Source organism: Mytilus californianus, unplaced genomic scaffold (genome assembly GCF_021869535.1).
Source record: "Mytilus californianus isolate M0D057914Y unplaced genomic scaffold, xbMytCali1.0.p SCAF_12, whole genome shotgun sequence".
Classification (NCBI taxonomy): Eukaryota; Metazoa; Mollusca; class Bivalvia; order Mytilida; family Mytilidae; genus Mytilus; species Mytilus californianus.
Window position 1 is genome coordinate 32,248,128 of NW_026262604.1, and position 21,653 is coordinate 32,269,780.

A 21,653-nucleotide genomic window follows, 5' to 3' on the forward strand; every position below is an offset into this window, starting at 1 on the left:
AATCTTTAGATAGTACATTGAAAAAATCAGTCACTGTTAACAGCATCACTTCAATGGATAGTCAATTGCAAGCGTCAGAAACTTTAGATAGTACATTGAAAAAAACAGTCACTGTTAACACCATCACTTCAATGGATAGTAAATTGCAAGTGTCAGAAACTTTAGATAGTACATTGAAAAAATCAGTCACCGTTAACACCATCACTGCAATGGATAGTCCTGCGCCAGAAACTGCAGATAGTTCAAAGCTAGAATCTTTAGATAGTACATTGAAAAAATCAGTCACCGTTAACACCATCACTGCAATGGATAGTCAATTGCAAGCGTCATAATCTTTAGATAGTACATTGAAAAACTCAGTCACCGTTAACACCATCACTGCAATGGATAGTCAATTGTAAGCGTCAGAAACTTTAGATAGTACATTGAAAAAACAGTCACTGTTAACACCATCACTTCAATGGATAGTCAATTACAAGTGTCAGAAACTTTAGATAGTACATTGAAAAAATCAGTCACCGTTAACACCATCACTGCAATGGATAGTCTTGCGCCAGATAGTTCAAAGGAGAAATCAGTCAAACTACAGAACCTTCAAATAGTACAAAAGATCTGTCTGGCATGAATGAGTACAGAGATCCTGTATATATTTCATTGGATTCTGGATTGTTTGCAGTGCAAGAAATTAAGAAGGGAGATGAAGTTATTATATCAATTACCCCAGTAACCATAAAAACTGGCAATGATCAACAGACTGTAAATAAAGATGAAGTTATATATGTAGCTGAGCGCTTGGGGTGTTCAACTCAACAAGAAATGAACAGTACAATTCAACAAAAGTTGGACAGCCCCATTGAAATAACACAAGGATTCGATTTTGATGATGAAGACCTTGATGAGCAGCATGATAAAAATGATCCTGATTATGTCCCGTCTTCAGAAGAACAATTATCAGACAAATCCTTAGAAGATGAATTTATTCATAGTCTAAACAAGATACATAATGATGAGGATTGTGTTGCCAGAGACTCAGATACTAGTATGGAAGATGAACATGGGGAAGCATCTAACATCCTACATTGGCCTGCCTTGGAAAAAAAGTCACCTAACAGTATACAAGAAAACAAGGTTATCAGAGATGTAAGCAACCCTGGCAGTTATGTACGAAAGGTACAAAAAAGTAAAAAGGCAAGTAAGGCTCAGATGAAGTCTAAAAAAGCTGAGAATGAAAGAGTATATGATAATTTTCACAGCTGTCTATTTTGTGGAGGTATGAGACAACACATAAGCTCACACATGTATGTGCACAAAAACATACCTAAAGTGAAAGAAATACTGGCAAAAGAAAAAAAAGATTTTTCAAAACTCCGAAAACAAGGTGACAATAAGCACAATAAAAAGGTGGTTGAAGAAGGAAAAGGGGAGCTTATTCTTTCAAGGAGACCAGAATCAAATGCTGTGGTATTTGATAGTAGTCAATATGGGCCGTGCATTAATTGTTATGAATGGTTACTGTTTAAAAACATGAAAAGACATTTAGAGGCCTGTACAATGCAAACTGTGACAATGAGTAGAAGACAGATTGTAATTATGTCTCAAGTGGAAGCAGGGGTTTTAAGCACTAAACCCTCAAATCTCATGCTCAATGAGGTTTTCCCAAGCATGATAATTGACAAAGTTTCAGAAGTTGCCAAAAAAGATGAAACTATTGTTGCATTAGGGGAAAGCTGGTTAAGACGATCTATTGATAATCGGGAAAAAAGACGCTATTATACCTCACAACATATGAGGCTGATGGGAAAGATGTTGCTTGAACTTCGCTCACTAGAAGGTGAAGATGAGAAAGACTTTGAATATTACCTTCATCCCAGTAGATTTGACATGCTTGTAGGAGCTGCTTTACAATGCTGTCTCCCATACATGGATGACATGGAGGAGCTAAAAGCTCCAAGTAATGGTATAAAGATAAAATATGATTTACGAAGAATGATAACCGCTAGATGGGCAATTACAGTTAAGAAAGATGTTCACTCATTATGTGCGAAAGAATTAAAGACTTGCCTAGAATTGATAAAAATGGAGTGGGGTGAGAGAATAACAAAGTTGGCTAGATCAGTACTGGTTAGAAGAAGTTTTCAAGTAAAGCATGATCTTCCGTCCCCAGAAGATATAAGAAAACTTACCAGCTATTTAATAGGATGTCTTAAGGCTGTGGACCTTAAGGAGGAAAACTACAGCAGAATTGTTCAGCTTTCCCAGACCAGAATACTCATGTATAACAAAAGAAGAAGTGGTGAAGTTGATGCCATCAGGTTAGTTTTTGAAAAAAAGAAAAAAATAACTTGGGGGGGGGATTTGTGTTTAGTATGAAAAATGGTTGAAGTCCGTACCCACTTTCTGATAAGTCCTACTTCAGGTAAATTTGTATTTATGATGCAGCTAGTATAGTTCAGGGATGCCAACCATAATGCATGCTTGGGGTTCGGGGTGTGACCTACATGTATATTTCACTGTTGATAGGCTGTCAAGTCCATTAGCTCTTAAAGATAAGTCCCAATTCAATTAATTATTTAAAGATGCTTAAATGATGCAGGCTGAAACTTTTATTTAATGAACCCTATTATTTTCAACACTGTTTGAGTTTTCATTTTATCGTACTTTTGTAAACCTGAAGATATAAAGGTGGTCTAACTAGTTGAGTTAGGGAAGATCTTCTTTTGCTCAATTGGTTATAGCTCAGCCTTTAGATCCCGAGATTGAGGGTTCGAATCTCGCTGGTACCATCCATGGATTTTCACAACAGTACTCATAATAATTGTGTTGCATACCAATGCATTTACTGCATTTTATGGGGACTAAAACCATCGTTAAAAAACACAAATACATTTGGTGTAGAAAGTCCAACTGAAGAGAGTATTTCTACATGTTTTTGTTTGTTTAGTTTCTAAATCCGCAATTAAGAGACATTTATTTCAGGATTTCAAAAATAATGTACACTTTCTCATACCTGTGTATACATGATACATTGTATAAGCTTATTATTACACTTGCATATATATATATATGAAGAACTCGCCACAAAATGGTTTCATATGAAATAAAATTTAAAAAATTAAACCCTCCCACCTGCCCCATTTTTTTCAAAAATTTGGATGAAAATCTACTAATTAATTTTAGTTGGCCTTACCTACATGACCTAATGTATAGTAAAAAAAAATGACATCAGATCATTAAAAAAAATAATCCATAGCCCCCCACACCCTGAAAATCAAATGTTTGCTGGCTTATATAAAACAAACGTGTTTGGAAAATGTGCTTTTTTTTAATTAAAACTAATTAATCATTCTTTTATAGTCTCAACAGTTATGCCAGCAAGACAAAAGATATTGATGATTTGGACGAATCTCTTGTTGGAGAACTAAGCAAAGTGGAACTTCATCTTTTAAAAAGTCAGGACTTAATGAAAGTCCGGGGAAAGGTGAGGCCTCAGCTTAATTATTTTTTTCGAGTCTTCGCATTTAGTCGAAAAAGAGAGACTTAGTGATCCTTCATTCAGTCAGCGGCAGCGTCCACAAATATTCACTCTGTGGTTAAAGTTTTTGAAATTTTGATAACTTTCTTAAACTATGCTAGATTTCTACCAAACTTGGACAGAAGCTTGTTTATGATCATAAGATAGTATCCAGAAGAAAATTTTGTAAAAAAATTAATCTACTTTTTCTGTATTTTACTTTTAGATGGACTTAGATTTTCTGCCAGGAAACAACACATTTACTCTGTGGTTAACAATGGTTAAATTATGCTATTTTAAATTTGTACCAAACTTTAACAGAAGCTTGTAATGATCAAAAGCTAGTATCTAGAAGGAAATTTTGTTAATATTTTGTACCTGTGTAACTGTATTTTACTTATAAAAAGACTTATATAAAAAAGAAGATGTGGTCTGATTGCCAATGAGACAACTATCCAAAAAAGACCAAAATGACACAAACATTAACAATTATAGGTCACCGTATGGCCTTCAACAATGAGCAAAGCCCATACCGCATATAGTCAGCTATAAAAGGCCCCGATAAGACAATGTAAAACAATTCAAACGAGAAAACTAACGGCCTTATTTATGTAAAAAAAATGAACGAAAAACAAATATGTAACACATAAACAAACGACAACCACTGAATTACAGGCTCCTGACTTGGGACAGGCACATACATAAATAATTTTATTAGTTTTTCTTCCAGTTAACATTACATACAGTCTGCAGTTAAAGTTTTTTAAACATTCATTAGATTCATAAACTATCCTGGTTTTTATCCAAACTTGGACAAGCTTTTTACAATCAAAAGATAGTTCAAGAGGAATATTTTTATTGATTTTTTTCCTCATTTTTGTTTAGCCTGCGATTTACAGCAAAAGTAGGCAAGACACTGGGTTCCACAGAACACTTAGGAATTTTTTTCCCAAAAAGTTCAGCAAAAAATGTTTTTCATGTTGATTGTTCCAAAAAGTTTATTTCCTTTAGGTATGCAACAGTAACATTTGTGGCAACACAAGGTCACTTAAATTGTTGATTACAGCTATCGTTCTAGTTTTTAGCTCACCTGGCTAAGGCCAGTAATGGCCATGTAAGCTTATTTAAATGCTTAATATTTAAATTTGCTGTATTTATATTCACACCTGTCAGATTTCAGGTGCCCAGGTGAGTGATTCAGTGTTATTTGAAATTTGGTTTATCAAGTTAACATGACATTGTGATAATGATTTGAATGACCAAAGTTTATTCATCTCTTGAGAGTTTTATTTAATCAAAACAATATAAAAGTTGGAGTTATTGAAACTGTACTCACATTTATATATATGATATAAGAAACATTTATATTTCTATAGGGTAACCGCCCAGTACCTGTATTGATACCTGCTGACCTAAAGGGACCACTTGATTTCCTAGCTTCGAGTTCTGTTAGAAAACAAGCAGGAATTCCAGAAGCTAATTGCTACCTTTTTCCTGTTGTATCTAAAAAATCTGGTAATTATTATTAAAGACTAAATATTAAAGGGGCTTGTTGTTCCAGTCACCTGCAAAACCCTAGTTCATAATTCACCTTTAGCAGTAAACTTTATTTAGGCTTATCTAGAAGAGAAAAAAAAAATTAACTAGCCTCATGACATTCATAGTCAAGAAGACTGTTCATACTGTTATGGCAAAATTCTATTGAGTGCTGAGGGGTTAAACTTAAGTACTGCTTTTTTTTGCAAATTTCTTTTAAATCATTAGATTTATTATTGTAGTTTAAAAAAAATATTTCTTAAACGTTTCAGTCATTGGCCTTCTTCATTTCGCTTTATTTTTTTATCATCGATAGTCACCGTCAGCTGAAATTCGTAGCGGTTATCTGTAAAAATAATCTGAACTATCAATCGCGTTCACTTGAGATATAGTTTTTCACATTCCATTCATAAATCACCAAAAAAAACCCCACTTCTGACCTACCTTTTAATTGATTGCACTGTGATAATCCTGACCTTCACATTTTACAAGATGATTTTGAATGGTGGAATCCACCATTGTTTTTACCGGAAGTGTTTCCGTGGAGTTCAATTTCATCAAATTTGCATAAAGCGCGGGAAACCTAATCACATCAATGAAAAGAACATTTAAGGAAAATGCGTAAGTGACGATTGTCATATGTAAACAAATGATCCTCATAGAAACCAAGATGACGGAATTACAATGGAAAACATTTTGAAAAATGTGAAGGTCAGAATTATTACAGTGCGATCACTTAAAAGGTAGCTGCCCTGTTGACTTACAAAAATGAGTAAATATACGAATAATGCAACTGAAATTGAATAGAAAATAAAATAAAACCCTACCTCAAAAATCAGTTTTAATACAATATCATACAAATTCCGATGGTTCACGTAAAAGAAAACTTTCCACTTAAGCGTTTTCATTTGTATGATGTCATGTTTTGAAATGACTTAAATGTGCCAAAAAGATTAAGGGACTTTCGCGGAATGTTACTTAATTTTTATTTTCTTGATTTCTCCGACCCCTTGTGCATGACTTCTTTTTACTATGCATACGAATAAGAATAAAAGTTATTTTGTCTTTTTTTAATTGCACTTTTTAAAACAATAAAATTGGCAAAGGGTCTGCAAATAGGGTCCAATACATGTAGATTTACATGGGAAGTATATTATAACAGCCATTATTATGTATATCTCTGAGTCTGGGCTAAGTATATTTTATCAAGAATTTTATCACAGTGTTGTTTACAAAGCTAAAGAAGCATGTCATAATAAAATTAGTTTTTATTTAATTTACTTTAAAGTAATTCAGTTTTTATGTCTATTCCAAATGGTCTGGTTGTATTCAATCTTTCCATCCATCATGCTTCAATATGTCTCCTATAATTTGTAGATCTTTCATAAATTTGTTCCAGGACAGTCATGTCCTGTTGGCAGTGGTCTTTTTCATTAAAATGTTCTGCCACTACTTATCCCTGTTATGCTTAATGTCAGCTAAATATTCCTTGATCCTATTATTTAAAGTCCTTTTGGTTTCTCCTATATAAACATGACAGTCGCATTTTTTACAGTGTAATCATTAGATTTAGCCAAAATCTGACAATGTAAAAATGTTCAGTATACTGGTATACAAATTTTCGTGAAAATCTGTTGGCGTTTATTGGAGTTACTTCCCTATTTCACAAATTTTTGACATTTTCCATGTTATAAAATAAAAACTTGAATGCCTACAAAAGTATCAAACCAAAATTAGCACAATTGTTCCTCAAGGTATCCTCAACAAAAGTACTGTGGGGATTTTTGATCTGATGAAAAACATGACCACCATTACTAAAAAATATAACTTGGGAGCCAAAAATAAAGTTTTGCTCATTATTTCATACTCTATTGTATAGAATTAAACATGAAAGGTATTTAAATGTGAAATTCTAATATGACGTCCTTATTACACTTTGTAAACAAAGCCGTGTTCTAATGAGCACAAAAAATATGTTTGACACATGCGCACGGACTTACTGTTTATATTAACGTTATTTCCATCGTTATCCTTTTAAATGTTTAAATTTAAGAACTTTTATTATATATTTTTATCAAACAACATATATTTGCTCTGCTCGTAGTTTTTAACATATCAAATATGAAATGTAATATACAGACTCCTCGGGGAGGACACGGGAACAGCCAAACATTCTTACGGTATTTTCATACGCTTCGACCTTTAAATATATTGTATTTGTCATATTAGAATCGAAATAATTCCTTCATGTCATGCTCTATGCTCATTTTAACATGGGTAGGCATTATATTTGACCACATTTTACACCTCGCTTACGCTCAGTGTAAAATATCGACAAATATAATGCCTACCCATGTTAAAATGAGCATAGAGCATGACATGAAGGAATTATTTCTTAAATGATATTTTGAGTTGAATTGTGCTAATGAAATAATTTGGCGGCGCATTTCAAAATTGTTGCCATTTTACAGCAGAGTTTCAACTTGGTTTGATTTCAATGAAATTGGGATTAACTTTAAATAGGACCATCGTATGCTGGGTTGATATAGTTTCATCATTCTATGCTCACATGACATGTCCTTTTAACCTTTCTATCTATTTGCAGGATTAAACCCAGCTAGATCTTATGAATCATTAAAGAAGACTTGTACAGAATGCTCTCTTGCTGCCCCTAACCGAATAACAAGCGTTTCCATGAGGAAGTACACTGCTACTCTCACTCAGGTAGGTATATGTTGTGTACAAGTTATCATTTTGTACAAATTATAATTTGTACAAAAATATTGTACAAAATAATAATTTGTATTTTGACTTTGTACGAATTGTAAATTTTACAAAATGTGCTTGTACAAATTAAAATTTGTACAAAATAGGACAAAAATTCACTTATAACTTGTACAATAATTTTTCATATGGATTTTGGCGAAAAAAGCATTGATACACATTATTGAATTGCTACTAAATGACCAGACAGTACACCTACAATGTGTAAGTTACAAAATTTAAAAGTAGTTCTTTATCATTCGTTTGATCAGGTGATCTGGTGATTTATGGAATCAGGTATTGCACACTTATCTTTCATACCTGTCAACTGACCCGTATTCAGCGGGTGTGACCTGAGATTTTCACAATTCTGAGGGATCACCCGGGACACCCGCCGGATCATTGAAATGACACGGGAATTCCAAAAATGACCCGATTTCACCTGTATTTCTTAGCCTTGAGATTGATTTCATAAGTAATATTCCTTTGAAATAGCGGCAAATTCGTAATTCTTCCATGAACAGGAAGTTCATCTAGCTATGTAAACTGTCAAATTAGGTGACCCATTAAGTGCATGGCTTCACTTGACAGCTTTGGTGTCAAACACACTGTTAATTAACACCAATTACCAAGCTTTAGGTCGTAAAAAAATTGCACTATTGGTTTACAAACATATTAAAAGTAGTGTAGTTACTTCCCCTTATTTGTCACCATTCAAAATTATTCCTTATATTTCCGTTTTATGGTTGAAAAGATTAAATCATAAAAATATAAAATCTAAATACATATTGAAAAATAACTTTTCATTATTTTTATACCTTTATACAATTTTTAAAAAAAAGTTGAAAATTATTTTTTATATTTATACTTCCTTTAACTGTATTACTATATTTTATCATAGTCTAATTTCCTTGTAAATTGAAAGATTGTATATATTAAGGCTACTAAGCCAGTAGTCTCAAACTTGTTAAAATTACAGTTGAAAAATAACCTCTAGTATTAGATCACCACAAAAAGTAAAAGACATGAGACTGTGTTACACAAATTTATAAAAATCTTTAAAAGTGCAATGAAATAATAATTAATAGGATTTAAAATGACTTAAACAAGTGAACATGCATTGATGTTTTGGTGTCTTCGATATACATTATAAGAAAATGTACCATAAATACTGAAATTCAGCTCAAAAAAGTTTGTACGCGTTATGACCTGAGATTTGATTCTTCAATGCAGGTCATGACCTGCATTTTCATCGTCGCAGGTTGACAGGTATGCATCTTTAGACTCTCAAATCAATAACAACCTGTTTTACAGGCATTTTAACTGTTTCATATAGCGAGCGTTGAAGCTCAGGAACCGTTGCTGTGAATAAATATGTGTATTTAACTGCTTCAGTCAGACTTTTAGACAAAATAAATATCCCAGAAGATTAAACACCCATTTTGGTTAGGAATATGACTATGCTAAAGTCAGGAATATGTCAGTTGTTTTTTGCCTTTTTAGCTCATCTTTCCTAAAAGGAAAAGTGAGCTTTTGCCATCACTTGTCGTCCGTCGTCGTCCTTCGTCGTCGTCGTCGTAAACTATTTCAAAGATCTTCTCCTCTGAAACTACTGAACCAATTACAACCAAACTTTAGCTGAATGATCCTTAGGGTATCTAGAAAAAAGATTGTGTTTTATTTTCCATTTTGTGAAAAAACATGGCCGAGAAAATGATTTTTTTTGTTTTTGAAGAAAATAGGACGATTCAAAGAACATTTAAATAAATTGAAAAGCCAAAATAATCATTGATGAGAGATTTAACCAAAAAAATTAAGGTGAGCGATTCAGGCTCTTGAGAGCCTCTTGTTTTTATCAATGTTTTTTTTCCAACACAGATCTTTGTTTTATGACTGTACATAACACTTAACAGAAATCAGTTGAGACAATCTAAACTTTTTAAAAAAAAAATGTATGCAAACCAGACAGACGGACTTTTATTTTATAAGAAAACTAGTTGGTGTAGTATTATAAAATCATCAGACACCAATGGCATTGAACCATCAAAAGTGATGCGGAATAAGTCATGTAAATGCAATCTTTTGATGTACCAATTACAAATGTAAATTATCACTTGCTTAAAGAAAGATTTGATTGTTTTCATGGAATTTTAGATATAACAAATACGTGGCAACAAATCTTTTGAGATCCTTTTCACGATCATGAAAACACTGTACACGATCTTTCACGATACAAAATATGAAATTTTACAAATAAAATTGTTTGCAAAGTTTCTGAATAAAAAAAAATACCTCAAAATAACGATGAGAACTAATCCAGCAGTACTATTGAATGATATTTTTTTTTTTAAGAAAAAGACGTTTATGTATTAAGAATTTGAAAAAAATCCTATTTGTTTACTTTTATTTTCTCTCAAAAATTTCGAAGATCAACCTGCCTTTTGTAGTTGTGTATAAACAGTGTATTATGTAATAAGTTTGAGTGTGTGGTCAGTTAATTACAATTCTATCGTGTGAATCATTGCATTTTTCACCAAAATTCGTATTTAAAACTGTTGTACAAGTTATAAGTGAATTTTGGTCAAATTTTATACAAATTGTAATTTGTACAAGCACATTTTGTACAAATTATAATTTGTACAGTCAAAATACAAATTATAATTTGTACAATATTTTGTACAAATTAAAATTTGTATAAAATGATAACTTGTACACAACATTTGTACAAGGTTTTTGTACAAGTTATAAGTTTTTTTGATACATACCTTCTTACACCAGTTGATAAAAGTTTATCTTCTAAAATGTATCAGTTTAATGTCTTAAATTCAAATGTATATACATCAACCTTACATTTAGTGCTATTCTCTTTTTCCTCAAACTGGAAATGAGGATACCTGAATGGTTTTAATCTAAAGTTTATTTTTCACCGTATACCAAAATCATATCCATAAAAAGTCTTGTTTGTGTTCTTATAATGTGTGTGCATCAATGTTCAGTATTAAACTGTATCATTTTATTGTGGAGATCTGACAGAAATGTGCGAAACAAAAGACTGTGTGCTTGCATCATCAATGTGTGTTAGGATGTTCATAAAACACTGATAACTTGTACAAAAAAACAACATTACAACTTGTACACAACATATATACCTTTGAAAAAAAGAAAGAAAAAAAATAGGATTGCAAAATACTGGTGGCCCAGGTTGAAATTTAGTCCTGTGTCACTAAGTATTAAGTCACACTTTTATTTGCAACCACATGCTGCAAGTTCAAGATATTTTCTCCCTATGGGATTTTGTTGTAAAGAGATATTAACATATAAGTGTTTGATTTTCCAAAGAAACATGTATGATAAATAACCTAAAGAAGTCCAAACTGATTTAGACTTGAGTCAGTTGGTCCAATGACTGTATAGTATTGCTTTAAAGTTTGAAAGAAGTAACAATCGTTCTGATGGAAAACACATGATATTAATTCCAACTGATTGCTAATTTTTATGAATATTTTCTAGATGCTGAATCTTGATGGAAACCAGTTGGAATGGGTTTGTCGACACTTGGGACACAGTGCAAATGTACACAAGACCCACTATCGCCAGATGTCTGGTTTTATTGAAAGAGTTCATGTTTCTAAGTTAATGTTGGTGCAGGACATGAATCTGACAAAGAAATATGCTGGGAAGAAACTGGAAGACATTGACATAACAGGTAGTTATCTGCTTCTCATTGTATTCACAAAAGGTATAGAACTTAAGGGAGCGACCATTAGATTCATTGGGGGTGGGGAGGCATATATTGGATAAAAATATTCTGTTCCTTAAAACCTGTTACAGGTTGCATTTCTGTAAATATTGACAATGCAATTTCCCATAGGAACTCTTTTTACGGCTAAAACTACCACTTTTACTATGAAGTACTGATAAAGGTCCTTCTTTGTGTATAATTTTTAATTGGAAAAGTCGACAACTATTTAGTATCCTTACACATGAAAATAATTCCAGGTCTTACAGCTACATGTTTTCTGCTGATATATAGTCCATTTGATTTCTATAAATCTTCAGAAATTAATTCTTAAAAATTCATTTTTACTAATAAATATTTTTTTTCTTCATGTGTGTTAATGTATGATATATACGAACTCTGACTATGAAAATCATAATTTTGAACCAATTATCAAAAACGTTACTCATTAGGTCTCTATGGTTCAAAGGTCAATGTTTAGTTTTCTTGGTTTATGTTAAGTTTACGTGACAGTTGTAATAAAGCTTTATTATTAGGACTATCAACATAATGTCAATGATAAGTAAAGAAGGCGAGACATTTCAGTGTGTGCACTCTTGTTTTATTTGGTCGGGTTGTTGTCTCTTTGACACATTCGCCATTTCCATTTTCAATTTTATTTATTTTCCATTATATATGTGGCTCAGTAAAGTCCATACATAATGTGCTTATTTTTCCTATCAGAAAGAGTAATTATTTTCCATTTATTTGTGGCTCCGTCAAGTCCATGCATAAAGTAAAATTAAGAATGGAAATGGGGAATGTGTCAAAGAGACAACAACCCGACCAAATAAAAAAAAAACGGCAGAAGGTAACCAACAGGTCTTCAATGTAGCGAGAAATTCGCGCACCCGGAGGCGTCCTTCAGCTGGCCCCTAAATGTTTATTTGTTCAATCAGAAAGAGTTTATTTTCCATTATATAGGTGGCTCAGTAAAGTCTATACATAATGTGCTTATTTGTCCAATCAGAAAGAGTTTATTTTCCATTATATTTGTGGCTCCGTCAAGTCCATGCTTTAAGTGTTTATTTGTCCAATCAGAAAGAGTCTTTATTTTCTATTTTCCATTATATATGTGGCTCAGTAAAGTCCATACATAATGTGCTTGTTTGTCCTATCAGAAAGAGTCTTTATTTTCCATTATATATGTGGCTCAGTAAAGTCCTTGCATTAAGTGTTTATTTGTCCAATCAGAAAGAGTCTTTATTTTCCATTATATATGTGGCTTAGTAAAGTCCATACATAATGTGTTTATTTGTCCGAGTCTTTATTTTCCATTATATATGTGGTTCAGTAAAGTCCATACATAATGTGTTTATTTGTCCAATCAGAAAGAGTCTTTATTTTCCATTATATATGTGGCTCAGTAAAGTCCATACATAATGTGTTTACTTGTTCAATCAGAAAGAGCCTTTATTTTCCATTATGTATGTGGCTCAGTAAAGTCCATGCATAAAGTGTTTATTTGTCCAATCAGAAAGAGTCTTTATTTTCCATTATATATGTGGCTCATTTAAAGTCCATACATAATGTGTTTATTTGTCCAATCAGAAAGAGTCTTTATTTTCCATTATATATGTGGCTCAGTAAAGTCCATGCATAAAGTGTTTATTTGTCCAATCAGAAAGAGTCTTTATTTTCCATTATATATGTGACTCAGTAAAGTCCATCCATAATGTGCTTGTTTGTCCTATCAGAATTTTTCATTATATATGTGGCTTAGGCAAGTCCATACATAATGTGTTTATTTGTCCAATCAGAAAGAGTCTTTATTTTCCATTATATATGTGGCTCAGTAAAGTCCATACATAATGTGCTTATTTTTCCAATCAGAAAGAGTCTTTATTTTCCATAATTTATGTGGCTCAGTAAAGTCCATACATAATGTGCTTGTTTGTCCTATCAAAAAGAGTCTTTATTTTCCTTTTTATTTGTGGCTCCGTCAAGTCCATGCATACAGTGTTTATTTGTCCAATCAGAAGGAGTTTTTATTTTCCATTATATATGTGGCTCAGTCAAGTCCATACATAATGTGCTTATCTGTCAAATCAGAAAGAGTCTTTATTTTCCATTATATTTGTGGCTCCGTCAACACCATACAAGTGTTTATTTGTCCAATCAAAAAGAGTCATTATTTCCCTTTAGAAATGAGGCTTAGAAAGTGTTAAATTGTCAAAAAAAAATTTCAATAGATCTGCGACAATTTCCCCATGGGATCCGATTTCAAACCTGTCGGAAAAATTATGACTTTAAATATTTTTCAGCATTACTGTTGGGGGAAATTTTCGTAACATTTTAAAATCATGTGTTTATTTTTCCAAACATAGTTTTACTTTGCAAAAGCTATTGAATTGAGTCGAGTCTTATAAAATAATCTGTTTGCTATATATTCCTGTATATGCTTGTGCACCTCAAGGAAGTAGAGGGTGCTACTGTGAGTACGCCTGGGGTCTGTATCTACATCCAACCTTATGTCTGAGTTAATATCACAGCACTTGTGTATCTCAGCAACTACAAATGGAACACAGATGCATAAGGGATAGCCGGTCAGCTTCCTGGTGAAATTACTAGATAACTTCATTCTTTTCAAATCATCTATGCAATGCCATGTGAATGGATGTATAGATTCATGAGGGGTAGTAGGTAATTTCTCACTGAAAAAAAACATGATTGACAACATAGTATAAATATCTATAAAATACATTAAATGTCTTTAACTCTAAACCAAATCCAAAGTTATATACATTTTGGAATTTTCATTTTGTTAACAACATTTAAAAAATTCAGGAACGATATTGATCACATATTGTCCCTAATAATAAAAATATAACATTGGAAAATGTTATGACCCTCATCTACATTTCTTTAAAGACTCATTAGAGGACTTTAGATAGCCAAGCGTTTCAGATATTGAATGTTACACAGGAAGGCATGTAATACAATTGTAATGAAACAATCCAGGTTTGGACGGACATGCCATGGTAAACACCCTTAATTGTTTCTGGACATACATAGCAAGCCACATTAAGATTAAGAAACTAAACTCTTAACTCATGGACAGATAGCCACTAAAGTGCTGAATGTTAGAACATGTTATGTAGCCACAGAATATTTTCAGCCACATAAGTCATCAAAGCCACTTAATGCGAAGCCACATAAGTAGCGAATGTGGGTCCGTCCGTCCGTCTGTCCGTCCGTCCGTCCGTCCGTAACAAATTGTGTCCGCTCTATATCTAAAGAACCGTTATGATTTCAAAGTATATACTTGACATGTATATTAACCAACACCAGAGGGTGTTTCATAATGTATGTACAACTTCATAGGTCAAAGGTCAAGGTCAAAAACTTTGGTTTTAGTTGACAACCCCATGTCCTATGGTAAACATCGTGTCCGCTCTATATCTTGAGAACTGTTATGATTTCAAAATTTTTACTTGACATGTATATAAACCAACACCAGAGGGTGTGTCATAATTTATGTACAACTTCCTAGGTCAAAGGTCAAGGTCAAAAACTTTGGTTTTAGTTGCCAACCCCATGTCCAATGATAAAGATACAAATTTTTTACCACACATTATCCACAGCGGGGCCCACAGAGATGGCTCCCATCTCAATCAATGATATCTAGTTAAAACCTGTTATAGGAGGACAAAAAAATTAACAAAAAAAAATCCATTACACAACATTACTACGCACACACAAAAAAACCAAAGGAACAGTGCTTGCACTGCTATTTTCACCATAGTCACAAGTTGGCCTTAAACATGGCACAAAACTCTGACTCAACTGTCGATTCAAGACGGCTCGTCTATTTCCGGTTTGATGTGAGTAAAGCAAATACAATGAAAATTCACCATTTTACATCTTTGATGCAGTAAGTCTATTGTGTGTTACTTACCACATTTTTACTTCTGTTAATCTTAATAAATAAAAGATGTTTATTTTTGTCAGCTTTAATAAAAAAAAAATTAATACGAATGTTTTCATTTACTTTGAACAGTGCAATGTTTTCAAACTAAGAAGAGCAAAATAAAAGATAACCCAGGCGTGTTTTTTTTTCTCTCTCTCTAGTATATGACACATAATACAACACTACAAGTATGTCACTTTAATTCCTATCGTAAAACTGTGTAATAATTGATTACATAGCTGATCTGTTGTTTGTTTTGTCACGATTGTCATAAACGAACTAGACGAGTGTACGCTAAAATTAAGTAGTTTATATAACATTTTCATAAGGACCACCAAAGAGTATACGATACGGAAGATATTTAACATTGAATTTATTTTTTAAGTGATATATAAAACAGTTTGCTCTGAAATAAGAAGTCGTTTTTATAACAATTTTTTTAGGACCACCACCAACGAGCATACGATACAGAAAATATCTAACATAGATTTTTTCTTGAAACGTGAATATAAAGCAATTTTGATATGCATTCTCGATATATCAAAAGAAAAACATACCTACATATTTGTTAAGCTGAAATTGGTGATCCACCTTATAAAGTAACAAGACCGAGTCCGACTAAAAATGATAAAAACTCTTATTTTTTATTGTAACTCTAAAATTGTTAAACAAAAACCTTTTTCAAGCTGTCATAGATATTTTTTTTTTTATTGTAACCGGAAGCTGAACAGTATTGGAATATTTTTTTTTATAAAATATCCTATTTATTTTTCTGAACTTTACCATCTAAGGCAAACTTTTCCCGATGGAGATTCAACCTAGTAAGCTTATTGAGCACAACCATTTGTTCTCGAAATTTACAGACAAACAGCTTCATTTGAAATATGGCAATAACAGTACAGTAGATCTGCCTACTTGGGCTGGGGTTAATACGCAGTGGTTGACTTTCAGCCACCCCCTCCCCGGCCGCCCCCATAGGCAGTGCTGCTGTATTGTTAAAATAAAGCGCTTACGAGAAAAAAATGCTAATAGGTTATATTCATTTCAGTATTAGTTACGATCATTTTTAAGCCTCAGATTTTTAATTTAAAAAAGGCTTTGAAATCAAAACTTGTAAGCTCCTAAATATTAAACGTTGAAAAAAAATCAAAAGGGAACAGCCTTAATTATTTTTGAAATGGTTTGTAATAAGATAATGTACGTTCAGTGGTATTTTAAACAAAGCTCTGGTCCGCGAGTATATGGTGAATGGACAATGCAATCTCCGGCGCAGAGTTCATATCCGTTCCTTATATGCTTCGCAATACTTCACTTTACATTTATGCGGTAATTTTACGAAGTATGGAACGGAAGAGATATGAAATATGCACCAGAGATTGCGTGCAATGGTACTTGTATTTGACACCAACATTTTTCTTTGCGGTTTCTGTCGAGTACATTCATATGTTTATGACTAAAATATTACTTAAAGATGTAACACCTTAATTGCTAATAAATGTTCAGAATAGATACATAGTATTTTTCTTTTACAGGTAAACGTGTTCGAAGAAGCGAGGATGAAATAAATGTGTTTTTAATTTTGATGGTATTCTTTTTTTTTAAAATATCTTGGATCTAAATGTAAATTTTAACGAACTTGCATGCACTACTTTTATTTAAACGTCTGGTTGTGTATTTCTTGGTTTGTGTTAAGGATGTTCGCTCTTCTGTTTCAAAATAACAAGCCTTTTGAAAGACTGTTATACTTTGGTAGTTTATAAATAGCGGAACTAAAATGTAGGAAAAAAATTACAGGTTCGTATCCATGTTTTTAAGATATAATCAATTGAAAATTTGGCGGGAAACGTTTCTCTCTAGGTTTTTCATACATTTAACATTGACACCTTTTTTTCCTTTAAAACTATAAAAAAAAGAACAAGGATGTTATAGGATTTTCAAAAATGGCTTTGACAGCAATGTTATAAAATTATGAAAAGAAAGGTAGGGGCTAGTGGACAAAATGTTTAATGGCAATACATGGATAAAACCAGAGAATTCCGAATATCTTACAAAAATTCAAAAACAAGAGGAGCGAACATCCGTATTATATCGTAATTACACTTTTCCTTCGCCCAATATTTTTTTTTGAAATCGACACAGTTTCTTTCCCTATTCAATTTGAACCAAAAATTTTAAAAGGTAGAAATAAATACCATTTCCACCTTCTTATCAATTTTACAACAATCTTTACAAATCTGTTATAACAGCAAATATACTATGGAAAGAAGGAACAAATATAATGATTTAAATTTTATTTATTATCTGTTAAAACAAATATATTTGCAAAACGTCATACAGTTGGCTCTTTAATTTACAAAAGAAACTTTAATATCTGCCGATTCTTTGACAAGTGTCACTATCAGAGAAGGATCCGATTACATTTTCGGACTATCTGAGATAACTCCTAGTTTTAAGTAGGGTTCGTGTTGCTCAGTCTTTAGAGAGCCTCCTCGTGGGGTTTTTGATTATGTGATTTACTTGTTCTTATAGTAATTATTTGATTACCAGACTAAATATTTCATGCTAATTTGATTATTTGATAATCTAGGATTGTATTTTTTGATTATTTGATTATCTTGTTAAAAAAATAATTAATGATTATGTGATTATATTGGCAAAAATTTTGTGATTATGTGATTACTTGGACATCCCCATGAGGGGCCTCTTTAGTTTAGTGTAGTGTTTTGTGGACTGGTTTTTCGTGTCGTCGTCTTTCTTGTTTGCCATGGTTTTGTCAGTTTCTCTTCAACGTCTGAGTTTTCAATGTTCCCTTGGTATTTGCCGCCTCTTTATCTATCTACATGTTTACCCTTATCGTTTCACAAGCTAACCCATCAAATTAAAGGACATCGTATTCAACTATCTAAAGAAAAGACAAGAACGTTTAGAGAAAATAACAGTTGATTTCCACTCCATGAAAACCAGGAAGGAAATTACGTGCTTAGGAAGGTTAGACAAAATTGTATTGCAATAGAAAAAATATAAATAAACTTAACAGAGAGTATTAGAGATCTGCCATCAATATACAATTCCCTCAAGTATAAAATCATTAAGATACCCACGTGCTACTAACGTCAACCACTTATGAGGTTACTGACTTTGGATAGTCATACAATGTACCTTAACTTTATAAAAGTTACAATAAAAGCGTCAACATTTTTATTATTAGAGACATTTTAACACAAGCTGATAATCAAGATTTAAAACACAAAATTCACATATTTAATGACATGCTCCGCAAAAAAAACACAGCATACGATAAACATACTATTACATTCAACTATACATATTCTCGTTAGTTAATCAGCTCAGACATAGGAAATACACTGGCTTTCAAATGACAATCCATGAAAAAACAGATGGAACTATCCTTTCCTCCTTTTTGTGTAGTTGGTCACTTTACGTAGAACACAATAATTTTTTGGGTAGTTGATCACTTTACGTAGAACACAACAAATGTAGACAGTTAAAGACAGTTCATTATCATTTGCATATTATAAGCTATATTTTGTTTTCTGCATTTAAAAACATTTACAACATTCATAGGTTATATACCTTTTATTTTTTGTGGATGACCATAGTTTCGGAATTTTCATTTTTCCTTTAAACTTTCCGCCTCAAACAGCTAAATGTATACATTCACTTAATATAATATATATTTACATAATTATCCCATATATTCACGCGCCCATCAATCAAAGACCATATTTACATCCAATTTCACACTTCTATGTGTCTTTTGCTCTAAGTTTAAATTATATTCCTCACTTTATGTTGTCTTTGAAGTTTGAATTATTATCGTCACCTTGTTACACACGACCCTTTGAACAACATTCTTGTGTACTTTTATTTAATACTGAATTGGTAGTATCGCAGTAAACAAATTCAGGACATGCACTTTTATTTGTTACAAGCTTCCTTTTAATACTTTTTTGTCTATTTCCTCGTACGTGTCATTTTCCTCGTGAAAAGTAGAGAAGCCCGTATTTAAGAAGTTGTAATATGTCGAGCTATCACTGCTAGAATTGTCAATGATGTTTGAGTATTCTGGAGGGTGGACATTAGGGCGTGGAATTTTAAACCGGTGTTTCTGTTTCTGCTCTTCTGCTAGTTTCCTTTTCTTTGCTTCATCGAGGTTTCGTGCTCGATCTGAACTGTAGAAAAAAGAGCTATTAAGTTTTATGAAATGCATGTTGCTAGTAATCAGAACAACTCTCCGCTTTTAAAGATTGTACCAGCTGCGCTTTGGTGATTTCAAGACACTGTTCAGCATTATAGAATTCAATATGTATGACATTTACAGTTCTCATGCACTGAATTTAAGTTAAGATTAAACGAACGTATAATGTTGCACCAAGAATTTTTAAACATTAGAAGCTTAATTAAGAATCTTGATACATTTAAGGTAATGGAATTATATTAAAAAAAGACCAATGGTTCTTGGTAAACAATTCATAAAACTACTCGGAACACCAGACGTATAGGGGCCTATAAAAGAAAGGTCAAAGGTTCGCCTAAGCAGGTTTCAACCTTCACATTAAGTACAAAGCGTGAATTTCAAACTGAAATCAAAATGTATCACTTAATGTGAAATAAATATCAGCATGGATTTTTGTTCAGGTTATATGACCGGGACTTTTATAAAAACGAAACAATAACTTGTTATGAATTTTTTAAAAAGTTTTAAAAATGTATTATTGTTTTCAACAAACCATCGATCTTGATTCTAAAACAGGATGATTGTCAAATTATGTCCTGTTCATCAGTAAATTAAATTTCATGTGTCAATAACATAGTGCTTAGAAATATCATGAGACAAAACTTCCGGTAAGACAACTATCCACCAATGACCAAATGACGTTTGGGTAATGTATAGAAATGTGTAATTTTTTCTTTTTACTGTTTTAATTTTTTAGATATAAACATATTATTGGCAAATCTGTGTTTCCATATTACATATATTTTACACAATTTGCCGTTCAGAATCTAATGCATTCTGGGTAATATCTTAAAAACCATACACCATAACGCTGTGATTGGTTGTAAACGTACTAAACAATGGAAATTAAACCAATGACGTAACGTTATTTTCATTTCGGTGTAGAACAATGAGATTGCCAATAGTCCGTTAGAATCTACAATGGCGAATTTCAGATGGTATAGAGGAACACACAATTAAAACGCTTTCTTTATCCAAAGGAAGTAACTCTACAATAAACGTAAATTTTACGAATTCTACAAAAAAATAACACAAATAAACTCGCATGTATAATATAAACTTACCGCCGTTTACGTCTACAGATTAATACAATAATTGCAGCAATAACATTCACAAGAAAAACACCAACAATAGATATTGGCAAGATGAGCTGATCTAAAATGAAAGAAAGAAAATACCATGTGCAATCATTTTCAGAAAATACCATGTACAATCAATTTCATTGATTCCGTTGTACAATCAATTTCAGAAAAAAAACATGTACAATCATTTTTCAAAAATATCGTTACACAATCAATTTCAGAAAATACCATGTACAATCATTTTTGTATAAAATATATCCGTAACTGAACTTTTCAAACATCACTGTCAACACTGAAGATCGTATGCAACTTTTAATTTTGACCATTACTTGAATAATTCGATGTTTTGCTTTTGATTGAGAGCATCGAGGGAACATATGCTGGAGTAATACAAAAATACAAATCTTTAATACAACACGCTTACCGATGCCACTTCTTATAACCTCAGGTGGTTTGGGTTTCTCTCCAGGAAAGTCAGCTTCTGGTAATGTTGGTGTTTCATTTGGGATATTTGTTGTCATCTTTGATTCTGAATGAAATAGAAATATTATTGTAGTCGCATTTACATTACTGTAAGCAGAGCCTTCTGTGTCAGTTCATCTATTAGAAACAAGTTTGCAAAAGTAATCTCAAACTTGACATTTACAAATAAACTATCCTGCAAAGTCTATGTAATTTCATTAAACAGTATATGTACATAACACGCACTCTTCAACAACATACCATAGAATACACTTTATCATCTGAAAATTGTATTACCTTTATACAAGATAGCAAATGTTATGTCAGAAAACTTTTAAAACATAGAGGTATAT

The 21,653-nt window shown here is 32.3% G+C and overlaps 3 protein-coding genes across 4 annotated transcripts in view; 2 read left to right on the plus strand and 1 right to left on the minus strand.

Moving 5' to 3' along the window:
* LOC127721707 (fibropellin-1-like) overlaps positions 1 to 17,079 on the plus strand; it is a 57,291-nt gene extending 40,212 nt beyond the window's left edge. Inside the window, exons 10-11 of one of the 2 annotated variants that reach the window (XM_052228505.1) lie at positions 15,589 to 15,686; positions 17,031 to 17,079. The gene's annotated coding sequence lies outside the window, so the exon portion shown is untranslated. The remainder of the gene's footprint in view (positions 1 to 15,588; positions 15,687 to 17,030) is intronic. The other variant, XM_052228504.1, reaches the window with a different exon arrangement.
* LOC127721705 (uncharacterized) lies at positions 585 to 11,690 on the plus strand. Its single transcript, XM_052228503.1, has 5 exons — positions 585 to 2,312; positions 3,355 to 3,478; positions 4,888 to 5,026; positions 7,653 to 7,771; positions 11,321 to 11,690. The coding sequence occupies exons 1-5, from the start codon at positions 622 to 624 to the stop codon at positions 11,609 to 11,611; spliced, it is 2,364 nt and encodes a 787-aa protein (XP_052084463.1). The 5' UTR covers positions 585 to 621; the 3' UTR covers positions 11,612 to 11,690.
* Positions 17,080 to 18,745: 1,666 nt separating the features above from the next.
* Positions 18,746 to 21,653, minus strand: LOC127721713 (uncharacterized). Its single transcript, XM_052228512.1, has 3 exons — positions 21,263 to 21,653; positions 20,821 to 20,911; positions 18,746 to 19,691 (listed from the first exon to the last, which is right to left on the minus strand). Exons 1-3 carry the CDS (start codon positions 21,357 to 21,359, stop codon positions 19,445 to 19,447), a joined length of 435 nt encoding a protein of 144 aa, XP_052084472.1. The 5' UTR covers positions 21,360 to 21,653; the 3' UTR covers positions 18,746 to 19,444.